The 22,500-nt window shown below is 33.9% G+C and overlaps 1 protein-coding gene across 1 annotated transcript in view; it reads left to right on the top strand.

Moving 5' to 3' along the window:
- LOC137643869 (protein amalgam-like) overlaps positions 1–22,500 on the top strand; it is a 538,253-nt gene that overhangs the window by 188,363 nt on the left and 327,390 nt on the right. The window contains exon 2 of the mRNA XM_068376606.1: positions 13,709–13,836. Within this exon, the coding sequence (XP_068232707.1) occupies positions 13,709–13,836 (128 nt within the window). The remainder of the gene's footprint in view (positions 1–13,708; positions 13,837–22,500) is intronic.

Raw genomic sequence — 22,500 nt, 5'->3', positions numbered from 1 at the left:
CAGAACTCATAGAGTCAGTATTTTTCTGAGAACATAACTTAAGTGAGCGATCTCATATCTCCAGTAAGGATGGCGTAATCAAGATAAACGAATCCTATTTCCATTACATCAGTTAATAAATAATGACATTTGAAGGAAATGATCACAAATGACAGTGGTTAACATAATCAGCATCGACTATTTACATTGTTTATTGGAAGAGAGGAATTAAAATTAAAATAATGGATTGTGGTTCGAAGTATTGACTGATGCGGGATCGCTTAGCGTATTATCAACGGCAAGTTGTTACCTTATCTTTTCCTGGGCTGTATTTTGAGTTGAAATTAAGCAAGGAACAAACACACTTTTTATAACAAGTCCTGTTAGCCTATCTGAATAAGTCTGAACCTCGGAAACACAAATTCTGTTGTTGACAGTCGTTGAGAGCTTGTGTGGTGTTACCACCCGATCCAAATAACGCAACACTGACTAGCACGGAATATCCGACGGTCAACCTATAACAAGATATCTTATTTGGTAGCATTGATATTTCATGGATAATTTTCACACCGACAAGCACGCTTAAATGACAGTTTTATTTTTCACCGTAAGGATGTCGTTTGACTGCAGATAGAGTGAACAGTTACATGATTCGAGCGATATTGTTTGATGTGTTTGTTGGTGTATGAATTATTTTTGTACCTTAATGTAGGCTACTCGACATATTTCAAGTTAACAGAATGGACCTATAATTATATCATTTATTTTAATGATTTAGGCAATTTGATAGCCCACAATATTACTATATATATATATATATATATATATATATATATATATATATATATATATATATATATATATATATTAATTGTTTACAATACCACGCTCTCCATTTACTCCAAATTATGCAATCCTGCAGCTCTCTTCTTCTTGCATGGTAATTAGGTGGTTATTTAAATTCTGGGAAAGCAAAAAATAGCAATATATGTTGCACAGGAGGGGAGGGGGAGGGGTTGGTGGAGAAGGTAGTATACAACCTGGAACTGACATCGTTAACATAGTCAACCAAAGAGAAGGTCGTGACGTCGTCAGCGTATATTTGGTAGATATTCCAAATATTTACTAAATTAAAAATTGAGTAATTACTCAAAAGTGTCACTATTTGTGAATGGTATATTTTACATGGTAAATACTTGACAATAAATGTTATATTTTTTTTCTTTAAAGAAACTTTTTATTACTGTAGAATGACTACTTTTTACAGCATACATTTTCATTGGCGGGAAATTGAAACTTGGGTGGCCGGAAGATATTACCACTGAGAATGTCAGATCGTACAATGACGCTGTCAGAGATCGAGCCCTTGAAATACGAATGTGGTTGTGTGAATAGTTTTTTTGTGTCAAGGGATATTTAAAGGAGATAAATTTTTTAATAAAACAATTACAGGAACACGGAGTTAATAATAAAGAACACAAATGTGGCCGTTGTGACAATAAGTGCCAACTTGACAGCAAAAGGTGGGTTTGGCGGTGCCAGAAAAAAGTTGCCATTGGAAAACAGAGGGCCAAAAAGTGCAATTATTCTGCAGCAGTGTTTAAAGGGGGGTTGGCTGTCCCGGGCCAAGGTGAAAGCTGGAGATAATTTATTTTTTAGTGGAGTGTATCTAGACAAAATATTCAGTTACGAATTCATCCGCCAAGAAATATGGTAGACTAATAAAACCATTGGTGACTGGTCTAATTTTATCAGGGAGGTCCTTGAATATTAACGTGAAGTGGTGAGGAAGCCTATTGGTGGCCCGGGTTTATCAGTGGAGATTGACAAAAGCAAATTTGGGGAAAGGAAGTACAATAAAGGCCAAACAGTGGACGGCCAGTGGGTCTTTGGTGGTATTTGCAGGGAGACCCGTGAATTTTTTGCGGATCCAGTGGTAACTCGGGACCGGCAATGATTAAGAAGTACGTGTTGCCAGGTAGCACCATTATATCAGATTGCTTGAAAGCCTACAATTGTTTGGGAACTGAAGGCTTCGATCACCTCACAGTGAATCATACTTATAACTTTATGGACCCAGAAACTGGTGCCTGCATCAATACCACTGACAGGCTGTGGCGCAGTTATAAGGAGTGGGTGCCAAAATTCGGACGAAGGAAATACCATTTCAGAGGGTATCTGGCACGATTTTATTTTTTGTCAAGGTGGAAGAACCTAGTAGACCGTTACCACCATTTCCTAATGGCAATGGCAATTTTGTACCCTCCCACAAACTAGGTATATTTTAATATAATTTAATATAGTATAGAAAATGAAAGATTAAAAAGTAGTATAGCAGCAGTACGTCTAAGGCCGGCATCCTTAAGCAGGGGTCAATAGATGGTGTTACTGTAGCAAAACGTATTCTGGGAAAAATAGTCATTCTCAAAATAGTTTCTTTAAAAAACTCTTTAATAAAATTTATTATTAAATATTCACCAAATATAAAATATATATTTCACAAATAGTGACACTTTTGAGTAATTGACCCATTTTTAATTTAGTATACATTTTGAATATATAACAAATGTACTCTGTCGGGACCATGGTGCCAGTAGTTCGGCGTCTCTCGTTATAGTGGTGATGGGTAGGTTGTACGAGTTATGGTGCACCATTCTGGGTTTAATAGGGCCCAGGAATCAGTGGCCTCGTGATATTCCAGGTTATTTTTGGAAAACTGGCACATTGAAAAACAAAGAACGTTTCAAAATCTCAGTGTTTTCATTTGTAGATGGGCTACCGCGGCACCTTCTTCTTCAGTGGTGCGCTATTAGACAACTCTTGAGGGACCAGGCCGCCTGGAATCATATAAATTATCTATGGGATAAATTCGAAAAAACTAGTTATTATGACTGGGTTTACTGGCATTGGAATGTAGCCATGGGCGTTCATCAATAAATTGGTGGTGATGTCCATTATTATTAACAAGGTGAGTTCGTTGCGATATTCTGTCGAACGGGCTACTCGGACGCCCGAGGAAAACCCCCTCCCCCGCTACCAACCCATCCCCCTCCCCCTTGCTAAACGTATCTTGCCAATTATTGCTTTCCTGCATTTAAATAAGCTCCTAATTACTGTGCAAGAAGATGAGAACTGCAGGATTGTATTATTTTGGAGTAAATAGAGAGCATGGTCTTGTACAGAAGCTGTTACCATAAGATGAATTCCAAGTGGATATATATTCCCAAGATAGAATTCGGTATTAAATGCCAGTCGTGGGTGATATTTACACACACACACACACACACACATATATATATATATATATATATATACATATATATATATAAATATATATACATACATATATATATATATATAATATATATATATATATATATATATATATATATGTGTGTATATATATATATATATATATATATATATATATATATATATATGTATATGTAAACATATATATATATATATATATATATATATATATATATATATATATATATATATATATGTATATATATATATATATATATATATATATATATATATATATATATATATATATATATATATATATATATATATATATATATATATATATATATTCTTATGAAGCTGGTCTAGTGTAAAGTTTGTTTATATTTTATATCTGCATTGAAGAGAGGTTAGCAAGCTCTTAAGGTGAGTTCTGGTGTAGGTTTAAGTATATTATGCAAATTACGTAAGACTTTCATCGTTAATTTCATTGTATTCTTTATTCAAGTTGGCTTATGTAAATTTACGTTATTATTAAGAATTAACTTTTTATTTCACGTATGTTTGAGAGTGTTGTGGGATTTGTGCGAGATATGAACAAGGGCTAATGTAATGTTCTTTTATATTTCTATGAGGTATTCCATCATGTTTGAGAGAAAATATGCCATTGTTTTAGGGAACCATGTGCTTTATAAATTTCACGAAGGAACTGGTGATAGGATGTTATGTTTTTTTTATTTCGTGGAAAAGGCGTGGGCGGAGCTAGCTGACTGAGAGTCGCCTTACTGTGTGTGATTGTATAATATATGTTCTTTTAGTGCCCAGACCAGGGAGCCATCATCATCATATAATATATTTTGGTGCCCAGACCCTTGGGATGAGGCAAGTCTGTTTTAAATATTGGTATTGTATGGATATATTTTTGAAATAGTAATTTAATATTTTTAAATTACAAGATGGGAAAGTTTATTATTCGAGAGTTTTTGAATAACCAAAGTGTTCAGATATTATCAGAAGCTAGTGTAGCTAAAGCTCAATGGCTCTCTATCTTAATGGCATGTGGCATGCCCAAATCAAGTGTCTAGCCTTAGAAGCGTTGATAACCTCGGGAAAGTTGTCGGAAGAGAATATTGTAGCAGCTCGTGAACTGTTGGAGGAAGCTGAGAAAGAATTTTTAACGAAGCAGAGACCGGCTGCCACACACAGTGAAGTCATGAAAGCAAATAAGGATATAGAGGGTAAGGAGGAGAATTTGATCAAGCTGAAGATGATGGCAAAAGAGAAGGAAATGCAAGCAAGAAGAGAAGAAGAGAAGAAAAACGACATGAGAAGGAAATGGAAGAAAAAAAAGAGAGAAGAAACCAGAGAGATTGCATAACATGCGAGGTTAATGGAAGTGAGGGAAATCAGAGAACAAGAAGAAAGAGAGTGAAGACGGGAAGAAGAAGAGAGAGAAGAAAAACAACGTGCGAAAAAAATGGAAGCAAGACGAGAAGGAGAAGAAAGAGAGAAGAAAAATGACATGTGAAAGAAATGGAAGCACGACGAGAAGAAGAGAGAAAGATTGCAAGATACGCAAGGTTAATGGAAGCAAGGTGATAAGAAAAAACGATGGAAGAAGAGAGGTACGCGCAGGAGTTGGAGTTGTTGTACACCCGTCCACAGCTGACAACTCAAACCAAGGCAGCCCCTGCTAAGCATGATCCAGTGTTTAATGTGTCGGAAGCCCAGTGATTAATTCCAAGGTTCACAGAAGTGTCTCCAGATGAGTTCTTCTATCATTTTGAAACAGTCGCAGCGACGATGAAATGGCCAGAAGATAAATGGTCTGTGTTATTGCAGAGTGTGCTTTTTGGGAAGGACCGCAGTGCTTACTTATCCTTGTCTCAGGACCAGAGAATGGAGTATCAAGATGTGAAGAGAAACATGCTGCATGTGTATCAGATGACCCCTGAATATTATAAAGAAAGATTCCGAAGTTTGAGAAAGGACGAGATAATGACTTTCCTGGATTATGCTTATAAGGTACGACAATATTTTAAGAGATGAACAGAGGCTGCTAATGTAAAGGAGATGGCTGATTTAGAAGAACTGATAATACTAGAGCAGTATCTACGAGGAGTTCCTGAACACATTCAAACATACTTCAGGGATAGAGAGGTGAAAAAACTTGATAAAGCCGCTTCACTGAGTGAAGATTATAATATTATCAGTCGTAAACCCTCCTCCGGCATGAAGTTTCAACCGTTGTTCCGACCAGGTGTCAAGTAGTCACCGAACCATGGAAACCAGTTCAGTAACAACTACAGGAACAAGTTCAACAGTTACAATGGAAGTAGCACTGGTACTGTCCCTAAGCAGAATGTGATAGTACCACAGCAACAAATGTCGAATATTCCTCCTTCAAGTATCGTGAAAGACGTGCAGAAGGTTGATACTGTCTATTTTAACTGTGGCAAGAGAGGCCATATCAGAAAGGAATGTTGGTCAAACCAACCGAAAGCAGTTGCTCAAGTGATTAAGGATAATTTGACTTCACAGAATAAGAAGGCGAAGAAGCAATCGGGACGTAGAGGAAAACAAACCAGCCAACGTTTACATGACGAACAGGACAAAACCAAGCAGTGTGGATGCCTTTAAATCATATATTTATGAAGGTATGTTAGCAGCAATAAACGTGAGTGAGCAAAGCAAGGTCAGGATATAGTGCGACACAAGTTGTAACCATAGTGTGTTGGTACAAGGAGTACACCCGTTAGTGGAACAGTCTCTCACAGGGGACTCAGTCATTTTTTTGTCATGTGAGTTGGTGACAGGTCCTTTTGACTTTGCAGTAAAGGATTCATTGGCTGTCGAAGGAGTAGACGTCCTGCTGGGTAATGAGGTTGGTGGAGAGCTGTTCGTGCCTTGTCCCCTTGTAACGGAGAAACCTTTGAAGTATAGTCATACGACTGAAGTCGAGAAGGACTACCTGTTTCTGTTTCCTAGTTGTGTTATGACTAGGAGTATGAAGAAGAAAGTAGCTGCGGAAAAAGAAAAAGAAATCGAAGGAGTAATGAACTTGGAGGATTTGTTTTCCGAAGAAGAGGATTCCCTTGATGGCACACAAGAGGAGAATTCCCTAGTACGCCCGAGCGAAGAAGAACGACAGACGAGTGGACATGAGGACCAAGAAGTAAATGAAATTGAAGGAGCAATGAACTTGAGAGGATTTGTTTTCCGATGAGAATGGTTCCCTTGATGGCACGCAAAAGGAGAAGTCCCGAGTAAGCCCGAGCAAAAAGGAACGACTGATGAGTAGACAAAAGGACAAAGAAAAATTGGACCTGGAAGGAATGGACTTGGAGGATTTGTTTTCCGAAGAAGAGGATTCCCTTGATGGCACACAAGAGGAGAACTCCCAAGTAAGCCCGAGCGAAGAGGAACGACAGATGGGTGGACAAGAGGACAAAAAAGAAAAAGAAATAAAAGGAGCAATGAACTTGCAGGGATTGTTTCCGAAGAAGAGGATTCCCTTGATGATACGCATGAAGAGAACTCCCGAGTAGGCCCGAGCAAAGAGGAATGACAGACTAGCGGACAAGAGGTCAAAGAAGAAATGGACTTGGAAGAAATAGAAAATTCAATGTTAGAAGTAGGACAAGTGAGTAGGAAAAGGCTGATAGGATTGCAATGGAAGGCTGCAACGGTAACAGTTATTGCACCATTTGGTGGACGAGATGCAGGCACAGCAGTCTCCGACCTGTTATTATCTTAAGGATGGGTTTCTTATGAGGAAGCATAGACCGCTGATATCCCTGGGAATGCCGAATGGGAGATATACTGGCAAATATTAATTCCCGCGCCGTTGAGAAGACAGGTGATCGCGATAGTGCACGAGACGGGACACATGGGGATAAGAAAGACAACGGAGAAGATCATGAAACACTTTTTCTGCCCTGGCATGCATAAGGACGTGAGCCAGTTCTGCCATGCATGTCACATATGTCAGACAGCTGAAAAGCTAAGAAAATGTTAGGAAAAAATAGAAGGACCGAAAGGAAACGGAAGGAGAATATGTCAAGAATTTGAGGAAAAGGATTGGCGAGATAAGGATATTTTCACTAGAAGGCATGGAGACGACGAGTCAAGGACGAACGAAGAAAAGGTTTGGATGGAAGAGTATGAACAAGCAGGTTGCAGGACCCTTCAGCAAAGGACCAAAGAAAATGTGGCAGGAAAAGGGAAGGATCGAGAGGAAACGGACGAAGGAAATGTCAAGGATTTGAGGAAAGGAATCGGCGAGTTTTGGAAATTTTCCTTAGAAGCCCTAAAAACCAAGACAAGGATGGACGAAGAATAGATTTGGTATGAAGAGTACAAACAGACAGTTTACGGTAGGACAGCAGGTGTTGGTCTACGCATCACAGAGGAGATTCCCGCTCACCATCAAGTTCCCAGAACCATTCCGGATTTTGGAGAAGAGCAGTAACTGGGCCTATGTTATCGAGATACAAGGAAAAAGGAAAAGTCTAGGAAGACCATATTCACTTCGATACCAATACTTCAAGGACCGGATTTCACCGAGAAATTCTTTATCCAAGTGGATGCATCAGATAACGGGATTGGAACTGTCTTATTGCAAAAAGATAAGGAAGGAATACTTAATGCTACGTGTGTTATGTCATCGAAGCTCAAGAAGAAGCAACGAGTCGACTCGACTGTTAAAACGGAACTGCTGGCACTGATCGCAGCGATAAACAAGTTTTTAAACTACATAAATCAACCACAGCATGAGATTACGTTGTACTCGGATCATAATCTTTTACCCTTTGTGAATATGATGAAAAATAATAGTCAAAGGTTAACTAGGTGGTCATTATGTTTGAAACCGTATTGTATTAATGTAAAGTATATATCAAGTAAAGATAATGAACATGTAAAGGTAACGTAGTTGCAGATTATTCATCTCGGGCTGAATCGATGGATTGAGGCCCAGAGTAAATAATCTTTTTTAGGGGGAACTATCTTACAAAGATGGTCTATTGTAAAGTAAATACCGTAGTTTATTGATAATTTTATTTATATTTTATTTGTGCATTGAAGAGAGGTTAGCCAGCTTTTAAGGCGAGTTCTCGTGTAGATTTAAGTATATTATGTAAATTACGTAAGACTTTCGTCGTTAATTTCATTGTATTCTTTATTCAAGTTAGTTTATGTAGATTTAAGTTACTTTTAAGAATTAACTTTTTATTTCATGTATGTTTGTTATGAAGTCTTACGTAACTATTTGAGTGTTGTGGGATTCGTGTGAGATGTGAACAAGGGCTTATGTAATGATCTTTTATATTTTTATCAGGTATTGCGTCATGTTTGAGAGAAAATAGGTAATTGATTTGGCGAACCATGTGCTTTGGAAATTTCGCGAAGGAACTAGTGAAAGGATGCTATATTTTTTCATTTCGGGGACAAAGGGTGGGCGGAGCTAGCTGACTGAGAGTTGCCTCGCTGTGTGTTTTAGTTGCCCAGGAAACCCAGGTTTTGTCTCCCTGTTGCATGATAAAGCGTTTGAGAGAGCAATACTTGGTAACGCTGACGCTCAAGCCCGGGCTTCCATGCTTCCCAAATCTCTGGGAAGTTTCTAGAAGCAGCTGGGTTTTCTATATAAGGCAACACCCAGTGTTAGATAGTCAGATAGAGAATTGCAGTCTTAAGACAGACAACATCCCCTCTCCCTCTCTCGCACTCTGCTCAGAATATTTTTTTAAGTGTTCAGTACCTATAGTGTGTCCTCTCCTAAGTAACTCTGTGGCACAAAGCCCCAAATCAAATCGTGTGTTGAAAAGAAACGAAGAGACGAAACGGTGATTTTGAATTCATTGTATTAGGGTGAGTGTTGGCATGGTGTAAAGTTTTTGTTACTGTCCCTGTTGGAAGGTTAGGTATTTGTATTGTGATCTGGTTATCTATTTTTCATTGAATGTCAAATATAAATATTGTACTCAGATTTAATTTAAAGCGAAACAAGTGATTGCATAATTTCCATAAGTGTTATTTCTTGTTCTTAGTCTGAGCTTTATTCAGATATAATAGTTCAAGTCAAGTCGTTATATAATTTTTAGATTGTAACATTTTTGTCTTAATCTAAGTTTCGTTCAGATTTATTTTGTTACTATGTAAATTTTTTCAAAGTGTTGTAATCATATAGAATATATTCCTTTTTGTTAAGAGTATATTATTCCAATCACCATTGTTTAGAATAGAATCCGCTAGTATCATGTTAATGAACAGACGTTAGAGCTATTCGAATATTCGTAATAATAATTATCCAGTTTAGTTTTGAGTGTACTTAGGAGACCTTTGAATATTCAGCGTTTTATATATTACTGCCAGGGAGTTAACTGTCTGAGAATTCGTGTATTAATATTTTAAAGTGTAACAATTTCTATATAAAAGCAAACAAGTTTGGAATTTGAGAGTTTGATGAACTTGCCAGCCGTAGTATACATTATATTATATGTTTGGTTCCCAGTCACTAGCCATAACAGTAAAATATATTGTTTTTAGTGCCCAGACCCGGGAGACATCATCATATAATAATATACAGTATATATATATATATATATATATATATATATATATATATATATATGTACATATATATATGTATATGTATATATAAAATTATATATATACTGTACATACATACATATATCTATATATACAGTATATATATATATATATATATATATATATATATATATATATATATATATATTTATATATATATATATATATATATATATATATTTGTACATATTTGTGTATATATACATACATACATACATATATATTTATATATATACACACAAATGTATGCAGATAAATATATATATATATATATATATATATATATATATATAAATAATATACATAATATATATATATATATATATATAGAGAGAGAGAGAGAGAGAGAGAGAGAGAGAGAGAGAGAGAGAGAGAGAGAGAGAGAGAGAGAGAGAGAGAAATAGATATTATATATATATATATATATGTATATATATATATATATATATATATATATATATATATATATATATAATGCATGTGTTTGTTTTTCTTAACACTCGATTACATACTATCTTTAACTTATTATTATTATTATTATTATTATTATTATTATTATTATTATTATTATTATTATTATTACTTGCTAAGCTACAAAACATTAGTTGCAAAAGCAGGATGCTATAATCCCAGGGACCCCAGTGAGAAAAGGAAATAAGGAAAAAATACAATATTTTAAGAACAATAACATTCAAATAAATATTTCCTATATAAACTATCAAAAAATAAACAAAACAAGAGGAAGAGAAATTCGATAGAACAGTGTGCTCGAGGGTACCTTAAAGCAAGAGAACTCTAACCCAAGACAGTGGAAGACCATAGTACAGAGGCTAAGGCACTTCCCAAGATTAGAAAACAATGGTGTGATTTTGGAGTGTACTTCTCCTAGTAGAGCTGCTTACCATAGCTTAAGAGTCTCTTTTATCTTTGCCAATAAGAAAGTAGCCACTGAACAATTACAGTGCAGTAGTTAATCCCTTGGGTGAAAAAGAATTGTTTGGTAAACTCAGTGTTGTCATGTGTATGAGGACAGAGGAGAACCTGTATAGAACAGGTCAGACTATTCGGTGTATGTCTAGGCAAAGGGAAAGTGAACCGTAACCAGTGAGAATGATCCAAGGTAGTCCTGCCTGTCCAGTCAAAGAACCCCATAGAATATAGAATAAATGTAATATGTATTTCACTTTCAATATGATTTTTTCTTGGGGGGGGGGGGGTAGGTCTGGTTCTATGGTAACCTTTTTAGTTCCAATTACCTTCTTGTAGTACACAGATTTTTTTTTATTATATTCCTATTGACATTACCACTTTCATCTTTACTGTTTATCTTCTTTAAACCTCTCTCGCTCTTCATAACTACCATATCACTACTTCCATATTTTTGTTTTATAACTTGAATTATGTAATTGTCCTTCAAATAATCTAATTTGCTCCTTTATTAAACCTTATATTCCTAACCCATCCACTCATACTTTTAATCTCTCCCCACCTGACTGGTGATCGCCAGACTGGGGTTCGAGTTCCGCTCAAACTCGTTTCTTTGGTCGCTGCAACCTCACCATCCTTGTGCGCTAAGGATGGGGGATTTGGGTTCGCCTATAGGTTTATTTGCTGAGTCATCAGCAGTCATTGCCTAGCCCTCCTTGGTTATAGCTTGGGTGGAGAGGGGGCTTGGGCGCTAATCAGTGATTATATGTATATGTGGTCAGTCTCTAGGGCATTGTCCTGCTCGATAGGGCAATGTCACTGTCCCTTGCCACTGTCATTCATGAGCCGTCTTTAAACCTTTAAACAGGCTTCGTTGTCTTAATGACTCCATCAGTACTTTTACAATCCTCTATGAAATGTTTTCCCTTTACTATCTATGTATTAATACGATAGCGTGTGTGTTATTTATTTTGTGTGTCACGCTTTAAAAAAGAAATCGGAAATAATCTCATGGTATACTCGTGTGTCACGCTTTAAAGAAAACGGAAATAATTTCATGGTATACTCTTACAAATTCACATTAGACTTTGAATACTTAACCAAAGCACATCTTATATAGTTTTCCCAATTTTGTCTTTAGCACCTGACTTTTTTTAAAATATTAAGACAAAAAATTGAGTTCTATCAATTTCCATAACCTAGACATCTCGGGGCTTTTCATTTAACGACTAATCCATTATTATTGTAAAAAATTTCTCATAATTCTGATCACCCTTTGCTTCAAATCTTCCTACACATTACTCAATTTCCCGTCCGCCTATCATATTCAATGACCATTAAAAACGTTGAAGGACAAACTTTCGATAAGGTTGGGATCTACCTACCACAACCTTGCTTTACTCATGGACAACTTTATGTATCCTTCTCAAGAGCAAGGTCTATGAACAGTGAATAATTCTACTCATGGCCAGAGAAGAGGAACTACCTTCACAAGAAATATTGTATGTAAAGAAGTTTTGTAAATTGTTACATGTATTGCTAATTTTTAAAAATATATATACAAGTCAAATCTTATCACACTTTATTCAAACATATATAAGTTAGGAACAATATCATTTCGTGTAATTTACATGGGTTCCGCTAGTTGTTGTTGTTGTTGTTGTTGTTGTTATTATTATTACTTACTTACTAAGCTAGAACACTAGTTGGAAAAGCAGAATGCTATAAGCCCGAGGGGTCCAACAGGGAAAACAGCCCAGTGAGGAAAGGAAATAAGGAAACTACAGGAAAAGTAATTAACAATTAATATAAAATATTTTAAGAACAGCAACTACATGAGAAGGAATAATTCATAAATAACTATAAAAACTTGAACGAAACGAGTGAAACAGAAATAAGATAGAATAGTGTGCCCGAGTGTACCCTCAAGCAAAAGAACTCTACCCCAAGACAATGAAAGACCACGGTACAGAGGCTATGGCACTACCCAAGACTAGAGAACAATGGTTTGATATTGAAGTGTACTTCTCCTAGAAGAGCTGCTTACCATAAGTAAAGACGCTCTTCTACCCTAACGAAGAAGAAAGTAGTCACTGAACAATTACATTGCAGTAGTTAACCCCTTAGGCGAGGAAAAATTGTTTGGTAATCTCAGTGTTGTTAGATGTATGAGGACAGAGAAAAATATGTAAAGAATAAGTCAAACTATTCAGTGTATGTGTAGGTAAACAGAAAATGAGCCGTAACCAAAAAGAAGGATCCAATGTAGTACTGTTTGGCCAGTCAAAGGACCCAGTAACTCTCTAGCGGTAATACCTCAACGGGTGGCTGGTGGCCAGGCCCTTTCACGGCTGTAAGCTTTCTCTACAAATCATCCATTTTTTACTTGCATACTCGCTTCCTTCTTACCAAACTTTATAGTCTTGATTTTATTTGTTATCATAATTTCGCTCCTTCCTCCCAAATTAAGTATTATATCTGTATTCCCTTTTCCTTCATCCTTTGTAATACCGTGCGAACGCTTTTCCTTAATTTCAACTTCCCCAGCAGTAATTTAGAATATTAGTATTATGACCAGGAATTTTTATCAATTTATCAATGACCAATTGCATTAAAATATCGTTAGTAGTTGAAAAAAATTATAGAAAGTATATTTCTTCTTATAATAAAGAATACTAAAATGACGAGTAAGATATTCTTGTTGAATACTTTTTGTAATTTTATCAAACGAATAAATAAATTATAATTGCATCTAGCTAATGACATTCATTTTTTCCCATTTTTATTTATCTATCTTGTATATTAATACTCCTCTCCTACACATTTAAAATTATAATTTTTATAACCACTTATGAAAAAAATGATGTAGCCATTATAAAAGTTAAAATGACAGTTATAGCAAGGTTGTCTTCTAAGCACGTCATTATATGCTTGCTTCCAGGTGTGGAGATTGCAGACGGCTGGTGGGGCCAACAACCAGAGTTTGGCACGGCCGAGGATTCTGTAGTTGTCAAAGTAGGCGAGACGGCCAAACTTCCCTGTGTCGTAGAGCACCTCAACGACAAATCCGTAAGTGAATGTTCTCTTTGCCAGAATGCCAGGTCATTTGGTTGGAGATGTCTTGTAATTACCTCCGTCAAAGAGGTTATTTTCACCTCTGTCTGTTAGCTTGTTGCTGTTGTTTCTTTTCACCAGACTAAATAACAAAGTTACGGGTGAATTTTGATGAAAATTTCAGGATACGTCAGAAATGGGCTAACTTAGATATAATTAGATTTTGGCGGTGAGCCACATCACCATTTGGATCCAGGATTTTTTAACATGATTCTTCACTATTGCGAGATATTTGGATAGTTTAGATATTTTTGCAAATTACTTAACAAATAAAGCACAGAATACTCGGTAGAGATTTTAATCCTAAAGCCATCATAAGGGCTATCAATCACCACATTATGGTCCGGATCCTGGTATTATTCTAGACCTGCTGATGCAGAATGGAAAATTTTAGGGACTTTGTGGGAAATTGTCTGCAGTGAAGGAACATATAAAACTGGAGACATGCAACTAACACCAAATTGTACCTAAAACAATGGTAAATAAGAAATGTGTCAACAAATTTGGCATATTGATAAAAATTATGGATCTGTATCCGGAAGAAATCTGCCATTAGCGAAAAAAAAGGTGTTTACTCTTAATAACTTTTCACATTAGACATCCAATCTATCATCGTATTTGTTCACGATGCAATGAATGAACAATATTTATTGTTCTTTAAAAATAAATTCGTTACAACTTCAAAAAAAAAAATAATAATAAATAAAAAATCATTACTATAAAAAAGTAGTCCTATTTGTTGCTGATTATTGTCTCCTCGAACAAAGAAATAGGGATCTAGTGAAGGTCAAGATGGTATGATTATGGGAACTGTGCTAACTTGGCGGAAATCTGCGCTCTTTGAATGTTTTTTTTTTTTTTTTTCTACATATTGCATTCTGGAACGCCATATTTCTGCTGCAAGGTGAGATAACATTGTTTGTGTATATTTACACACACACAGATACACACACACACACACACATATATATATATATATATATATATATATATATATATATATGTGTGTGTGTGTGTGCGTGTGTGTGTCTATGTGTACGTATACATATGCATATATATATATATATATATATATATATATATATATATATATATATATATATATATATACATATATATATATATGTATATATGTATATATATATATATATATATATATATATATATATATATATATATATATATTGACTATCTATCGCTGAGGCATGCGATGTATATATTTGTCACTATGCTGGAGGAAGAATCAGAAAAACGAAATTTTTGGACTGCAGAGGTATGAAAATACGAAAGCGCTAGTCCAAAAATTTCGTTTTTCTGATCCTTCCTCCAGTATAGTGACAAATATATATATATATATATATATATATACATATATATATATATATATATATGTATATATATATATATATATACATATATATATATATATGTATATATATATATATATATACATATACATATATATATATATATATATATATATACATATATATATATATATATATATATATATATATATATATAAATATACACACACACACACATATATATATATATATATATATATATATATATTACTAGCTTAGCTAAACTACAACCGTGGCTGTTAAAGCAATATGCTATAAGCTCAAAGGCTCCAACACGGATATAATAGCCCAGTGAAGAAATGAAATAAGGAAATAAATAAGCGACATGATAAATAATGAACAATTAAAATGAAATATTTAAAAAACGGGTAACAGCATTAAAACAGATATTTCATATATTAAGTATAAACGACTTATGTCAACCTGTTCAACATAAAAACATTTGTTGCAAGTTTGAACTTTTGAAGTTCTACGGATTCAACCACCCAACTAGGAAGATCAATCCACAAATTGGTCACAGCTGGAATAAAACCTTTAGAATACTGTGTAGTATTGAACCTCATGATGGACAACGCCTGACTATTAGTATTGACTGTATACCTAGTATTACGAACAGGATGGAACTGTCCGGGAAGATCTGAATATAAAGGATGATCATAATTCTGAAAAATCTTATGTAACATGCATAACGAACTAATTGAACTACGGTGCCAGAGATTAATATGAAGATCAAGAATAAGAATTTTAATAAACCGTAAGCTCCTGTCCAACAAATTAAGATGAGAATCAGCAGCTGAAGACTACAGTAGACAGGGGAATGATACTCGAAACAAGGTAAAATGAAAGAATTAAAACACTTCTTCAGAATAGATTGATCACCGAGAATCTTGAAAGACTCTCAATACGCAAATTTTTTGTTTAATTCTAAAAGAGTCATACCGAGTTGAAGAAACGTTATCAATGCTGAGATCCGGATGTTGAAGAGTTACTGTCCTTGACCTATTTATAATCAATCATACTTTCAGTTTTGTTAGGATTCAACTTCATGCCCCATAATTTCGACCATGCAGTAATTTTAGCTAGATCTCTTATGAAGAGAGTGTAGAATCATCTGCATATGCAACAAGCTTGTTTTCTGGCTAAACCACATGTCATGTGCATATAATATAAAAGTAATGGTCCAAAAATACTACCCTGACGAACACCAGATATCACATTCCTATACTCGCTATGGTGCCTATCAACAACTCTTTGCGATCTATTACTTAAAAATTCAATAATAATACTAAGAAACGACCCACCCGCTTCCAACTGTTTGGGTTTAAAAACAAGGGCTTCATGATTAACACGGTCAAAGACAACACTAAAATCAAGGTCAATCATACGAACTTCCCGACAACAATCAAGGGTTTTCTGTACTGCATTGGAGATTGTAGGAAGGGTATTACATGCTATATGCATATATTACATGCTCTCTCTCTCTCTCTCTCTCTCTCTCTCTCTCTCTCTCTCTCTCTCTCTCTCTCTATATATATATATATATATATATATATATACATATATATTTATATATATATATATATATATATATATATATATATATATATATATATATATATATATATATCTATATACACACACACATACACATATATATATATATATATATATATATATATACATATATATATATATATATACATATATATTTATATATATATATATATATATATATATATATATATATATCTATATATATACACACACACACACACACACACACATATATATATATATATATATATATATATATATATATATATATGTGTGTGTGTATGTGTGTGTGTGCGTGTGTGTGTGAGTTTGTAAACGAACTGTATATCCGTGAGTGCAGGTTTGAGTGGATAAGTGTGAGTGCGGCCATGCGATCCAGTATATTAATCGAGTTTATATGTGTGCTTAAAAAAATTATCGAAATATTTGACCTCTTGATCTACAAATCCGTATACACGCCTACTAGTACCGTTTGATTGCAATCGCATCTCACTTTCACCTTTTTCATTGCCATTTCCTCAAGTTCTTCTCTAGCGGATGAACTATTGGGTAACTTTATTTCTCAGAAAAAGATCTTCCATCTATGTTTGCTTATAATTTTCTATATTCCTCCATGATTTCTTTTCTTGGACTCTCCATTGTAAGCTTCCAGTTTTCCTTGATAGCAACAATCACTAAAGGGATATCAAAGAGTACCAGGCATTTTTGTGTTCATTCAAAAGCTACATTTCTTTTTTCCAATTTAGTTTTTTGAAAATGTATACTATTTCAGTTGTTTATAACCTAATTATTTCCGTTTAAATCTTGATTAGCTTATATTACTTCATTTACCTTAGATTAAACACACATTTATGTCATTCCGGTCACTGCCCTGTTTGTATGTCCTTATAGAGTCTTCATTTTTCTCTTAGTAATCTCTGTCAGCTCGATAAAAGCTCAAATTTGTTCACATCCTATCACTGGTACTCCAAACGTTATCAAGGTCTTGAAAGATACGCATCGGCATTCTTTCCATCAAACGTACAATTTTTTTATTACAAACATTTCTAGAGGCTTGGGCGACCGAAGAATCCGTGAATGTTATATTTTTCATGTAATAATGAAATGTGTTGACATATCATCTATATTGTATGGCATACTCGGTGATCCTTCGGACAGGACTGCATTAGCATTCACGTGATGCCCAGCCATTCCCTTGTCATCGAAGAAAATGAGACGTCAAACAATATGTGACAATGTCCTCTTAAAAGACGCCACTCCACGTTCACCTCATTTCCCTCTGAAAGATTGAATCCGGCCTCGTCGTTCCATGACAGTCATTTAGGTGTCCCACAGTCAGGGGGAACATCTTGCATTTCTTCCTTTCGTGAATATCCCCCACCTTAATGAAGTACGCGAGTAAATTCCCCGTCTCTCCAGGAGAGACATTTATGTAAGCCGCATTATAATTTGCAATAACAGTTTAAACTTAATGCTGCAAGAATGTTGCAATTGCACGAGAACCATTCAACGCAGAATGAATGGCCCTAATGTATAATATCCAAATGAATAAAGATAAATATCAATGACGGAAAGAGTGCTTGTGAATGCCCAAGCGGCCGTATTTCTCTGAAATTGTTGCAGTGATCATAGTGATATCTTAACATCTATATGTTTTCAGTATATTTGTATATTTATTTAATGTTTATGCCATTGGTCATTATGATACTCGAAGTTAACATATATATACGTTTTTAGTACAATTTTGTATTTATTTAAATGAATGTCTGATAAAAAACATCTTTTTCATCATGTATGCATTTTATTTGCTATTTAGTTACAATTTCCATTATAGAGTAAAAAAAAGGTAAATGTTTTTCAACATTGATTTTCCTTTCGTGTTTTATGTTTTGACTCTTTTTCACGTATAAAGGCATGAATAAGTGGGAGATATATCATGAAATGCAAGTCGTAGTAAACAACAGTAGCCAATAATCTGTCATAATGTTCTACGTTGTTTTATTGATTTATGAGTCTCATAATTACAATCTGTATTATCATTTGACTATAAAGTTCCTATACTCTCAGTCAGTCTAATTTGTATTAAAGCTCCATCTACGACATACATTTCCCCTAAAAGATGCTTGCAATTTGTTAACTCTTGAAAATTGTATGATGCTACTTTTCCATGTCCAAATGATTCCTTGTACGGAACTAGCTCCATTGCGAGATATTGACTCGATGATTACTAATCTTTAATCCAAAATAAACTTACCTCCGATAAAATATATGTTTATGATTAATATTGTCATTAAAAAGATCTTGAACTATTAATAAAAAAGCATCCTCTCTTTTTCGTATCATGAACAGACATAAAAACATAATTCTGGTTTTCATTAAGAAGGAAAGGATATATATGAGCTACCTCTTATATAAAAGGCTAGGAACTAATTTATAGTTAAATTCCCCTCTCCAAAACTAAACTAATGCTTCTTCATAGACCTGCTGAATAATGTAAATATCAATGGGAGATTAGACCTACACATCAAATAAAAATATCATGAAGGAATTATAGCTACATAGGTTTTTCCATCACTTATTTTTAAAGTGAAATCCTACCCCACAGATTTGTTGGGAATAGTAATTTTTTTTGTATAGTATATCTAGCTTTTATTATGAAAATGTCTCAGATATTTATCACGAATTGTCCAATATGAAGAGCTACAATAGAATATACTAAATTTTCATTTATTTTTCCTTTGTCAATCATATAATTAATCTAATATGAAACAGAGGTATTTACATTCAATTTTCATTATTATTCAAAAGAGTGATTCTAACAAACATAAAGTCAAGGACCCAAAGGCCTAAAAGTAACATGAAATGCCATAAATAATTTACATTTTTTTTTCTTTTAAATGTGAAATGGCGTGAAGAAGATAACAATCTCAGGGTATGAATTCCACTTCAACACCAAACTCGTACATACACACACATCAATATATATATATATATATATATATATATATATATATATATATATATATATATATATATATATATATATATATATACATATATATATGGATATATATATATATATATATATATATATATATATATATATATATATACATATATATAATATATATAATATATATATATATATATATATATATATATATGTATGTATGTGTGTGTTTGTGTGTGTGATGCTAAGTGGTTTACATATCCCTAGTTTTATATTTTTTTTCACGCCATTTCAAATTTCATAAATGAAAATTATTATGGCATTTTCATGTTATTTTATTACGCACTCGGGTTCTCAACTTTATGTTTGCTAGAATCATTGTGTTAAATACCATATGTGTGTGTATATATATATATATATATATATATATATATATATATATATATATATATATGTATGTATTTACATATATATATATATATATATATATATATGTATTTACATACATACACACACATATATATATATATATATATATCTATATATATATATATATATATATATATATATATATATATATATATATATATATAATATTTTGTTACTCCAAGATCCCCATTCACCCATTAAGAAATTTCGTTACGTTATCATGTTAATATTTAACTGTTTTGCTTTTCCAAATGTTTATAAACACTACCTGAACTAAAAAATTCTTGTTGTTAAAAAAAATGAAACAGCAAAGACAACAAAATATTAGTATTCAAAAAGAACAATTATTGGGTATTAATTTATATAGGAAGTGAGGCATCAACGTTACAAACATATGTTACTGGTGTCATGAAGTAGTATTAAAACTACTCTAAAAACAAAGCAGGTTAAACGTTCATTATCGTGTACATCATATAGCGTTCAGGGCATTCTCCCCGAGCCCCATCCGATTATTCAAGTGGCGTCCAGGAGCTTTTATTGGGATTGGTTAATAATTTCCTCAAAAGCGACGTCTTATTTCTCCTTTTATGAGCCTAGAATGACGTTTCTGAGGTTGATCCAAGCTAGTGACCATAATATCCCCAAAATCCTTGTTTTTGTCATAAAATCTATAATCCATGTTAATCGACCTACGTCAGACGATTCTGATGGTGTTCTTATGCGATTTAAAAAAGTCGCTTTCCCGTCCAGCTTATTTTTTGATAATTTGCTCGGTCCATTTGAATGTTTCGCTGCCTATCAGGCTATTCTATAAATTTTTGTTGTGGATATCTTAGACTTTGTAATCTGTAGAGAAGTGGCGAATAGTAGATTGAACATCAGCAAAGTATATTTTGTTAACAAACCCGATTTCAATGATATAGGATTACCCAAAAAAAACCGTGTGTGTGTGCATGTATGTGTGTGTGTATATATATATATATATATATATATATATATATATATATATATATATATATATATATATATCTGTGTGTGTGTGTGTGTAAATATCAACAACAATGGCATTTAATACCAAATTCTAACTTGGAAATATATATCCACTGGAATTCATTTATGGTAATAGCTTCTGGCAGCGGCAGAGATTCGAAATCGTGCCACTCAGCCGATACCATGCCTGCGAGGACTCTACCAACTGAGCTGTCAAGAGATATATAAGTTTATTACAAGTAACCGTACATATTCCTGTCGAATTCAGGAATCTGTTCCTAGACTTGAAATAAACAGTACAAGGTAAATTGTATGAGAGGCCAGGATTATAATCCACGTAATTAGGCTTTGAAAGTAGAGTAACAAGATCCATAACTATTCAATCACCAAGTAACTTTTGCTTTTGCTAAAAGTGACTATATACAATAGTTTGCGATAAATATGGCCTATAGCATCCTGCTTTTCCTACTAGGATTGTAGCTTAGCAAGTAATAATAATAATGAAAATTACAATAATAATGAACCACAAACAATTAATTGGTATCGAATTTAGCCAACGATATGGAAACCTCACACATACGGAATTAAACACAATTGGCACTCCGACCCTCAAATGGATTCAACCCAAGGCCTTGGAGTCAATAAAGGGATGACTAGGATCATAGTCATCCAGCCGTGAAGATGTGCTATTTGGGGATGCACATTAACAGAGATAATAGCTGTAGACCTAGATTCATTTATATCAAAACGTGAAATTTGTTTACAATAATATTATTGCAAACCATTTTCACGACTGATATAAGTTTTGAACAAATTGTGTGTGTATGCGTTAACGTCTGTCTGTGCTCTAGTAACATACCTCAAATACAAATGAACTCTTCTTGTTACTCATATGTTTTATAGCAAGCTACAGTATATTTTACTTTTCCATTCTAAGAGTATACCCACAATTACATATTGACAAAGTTAAGACATTTAAAATTTAACAGCAAAATAAATCTTAAGGTCTCATGCTTATGCTATTACATTTATTAAAGAAATACAAAGATGTAGATCTTTCGGTATGAAATATTCGTGGTTCAGGTGGTAACGCTGCGATTAGTGGTAAATTATTTCTTCTTTCAAGGGATCTTTTTTTTATGATCAAACGCCCTTACAACTAAGAGCGTGTTGCATTAAATCCATAAATATTGGAGTCGTTTCTAGGCAACACCACTTTAGTACACCACTGTAGAAACAGAATCATCGCTCATCTGATTAAAGTATCAAGTATACATAATATATGTTTACGAATTAACAATATAGCACACTAACAATGTTATACATACA

The sequence above is a fragment of the Palaemon carinicauda genome, chromosome 1 (genome assembly GCF_036898095.1).
Source record: "Palaemon carinicauda isolate YSFRI2023 chromosome 1, ASM3689809v2, whole genome shotgun sequence".
NCBI lineage: Eukaryota > Metazoa > Arthropoda > Malacostraca > Decapoda > Palaemonidae > Palaemon > Palaemon carinicauda.
This window is presented reverse-complemented; position numbering and strand designations above follow the sequence as displayed.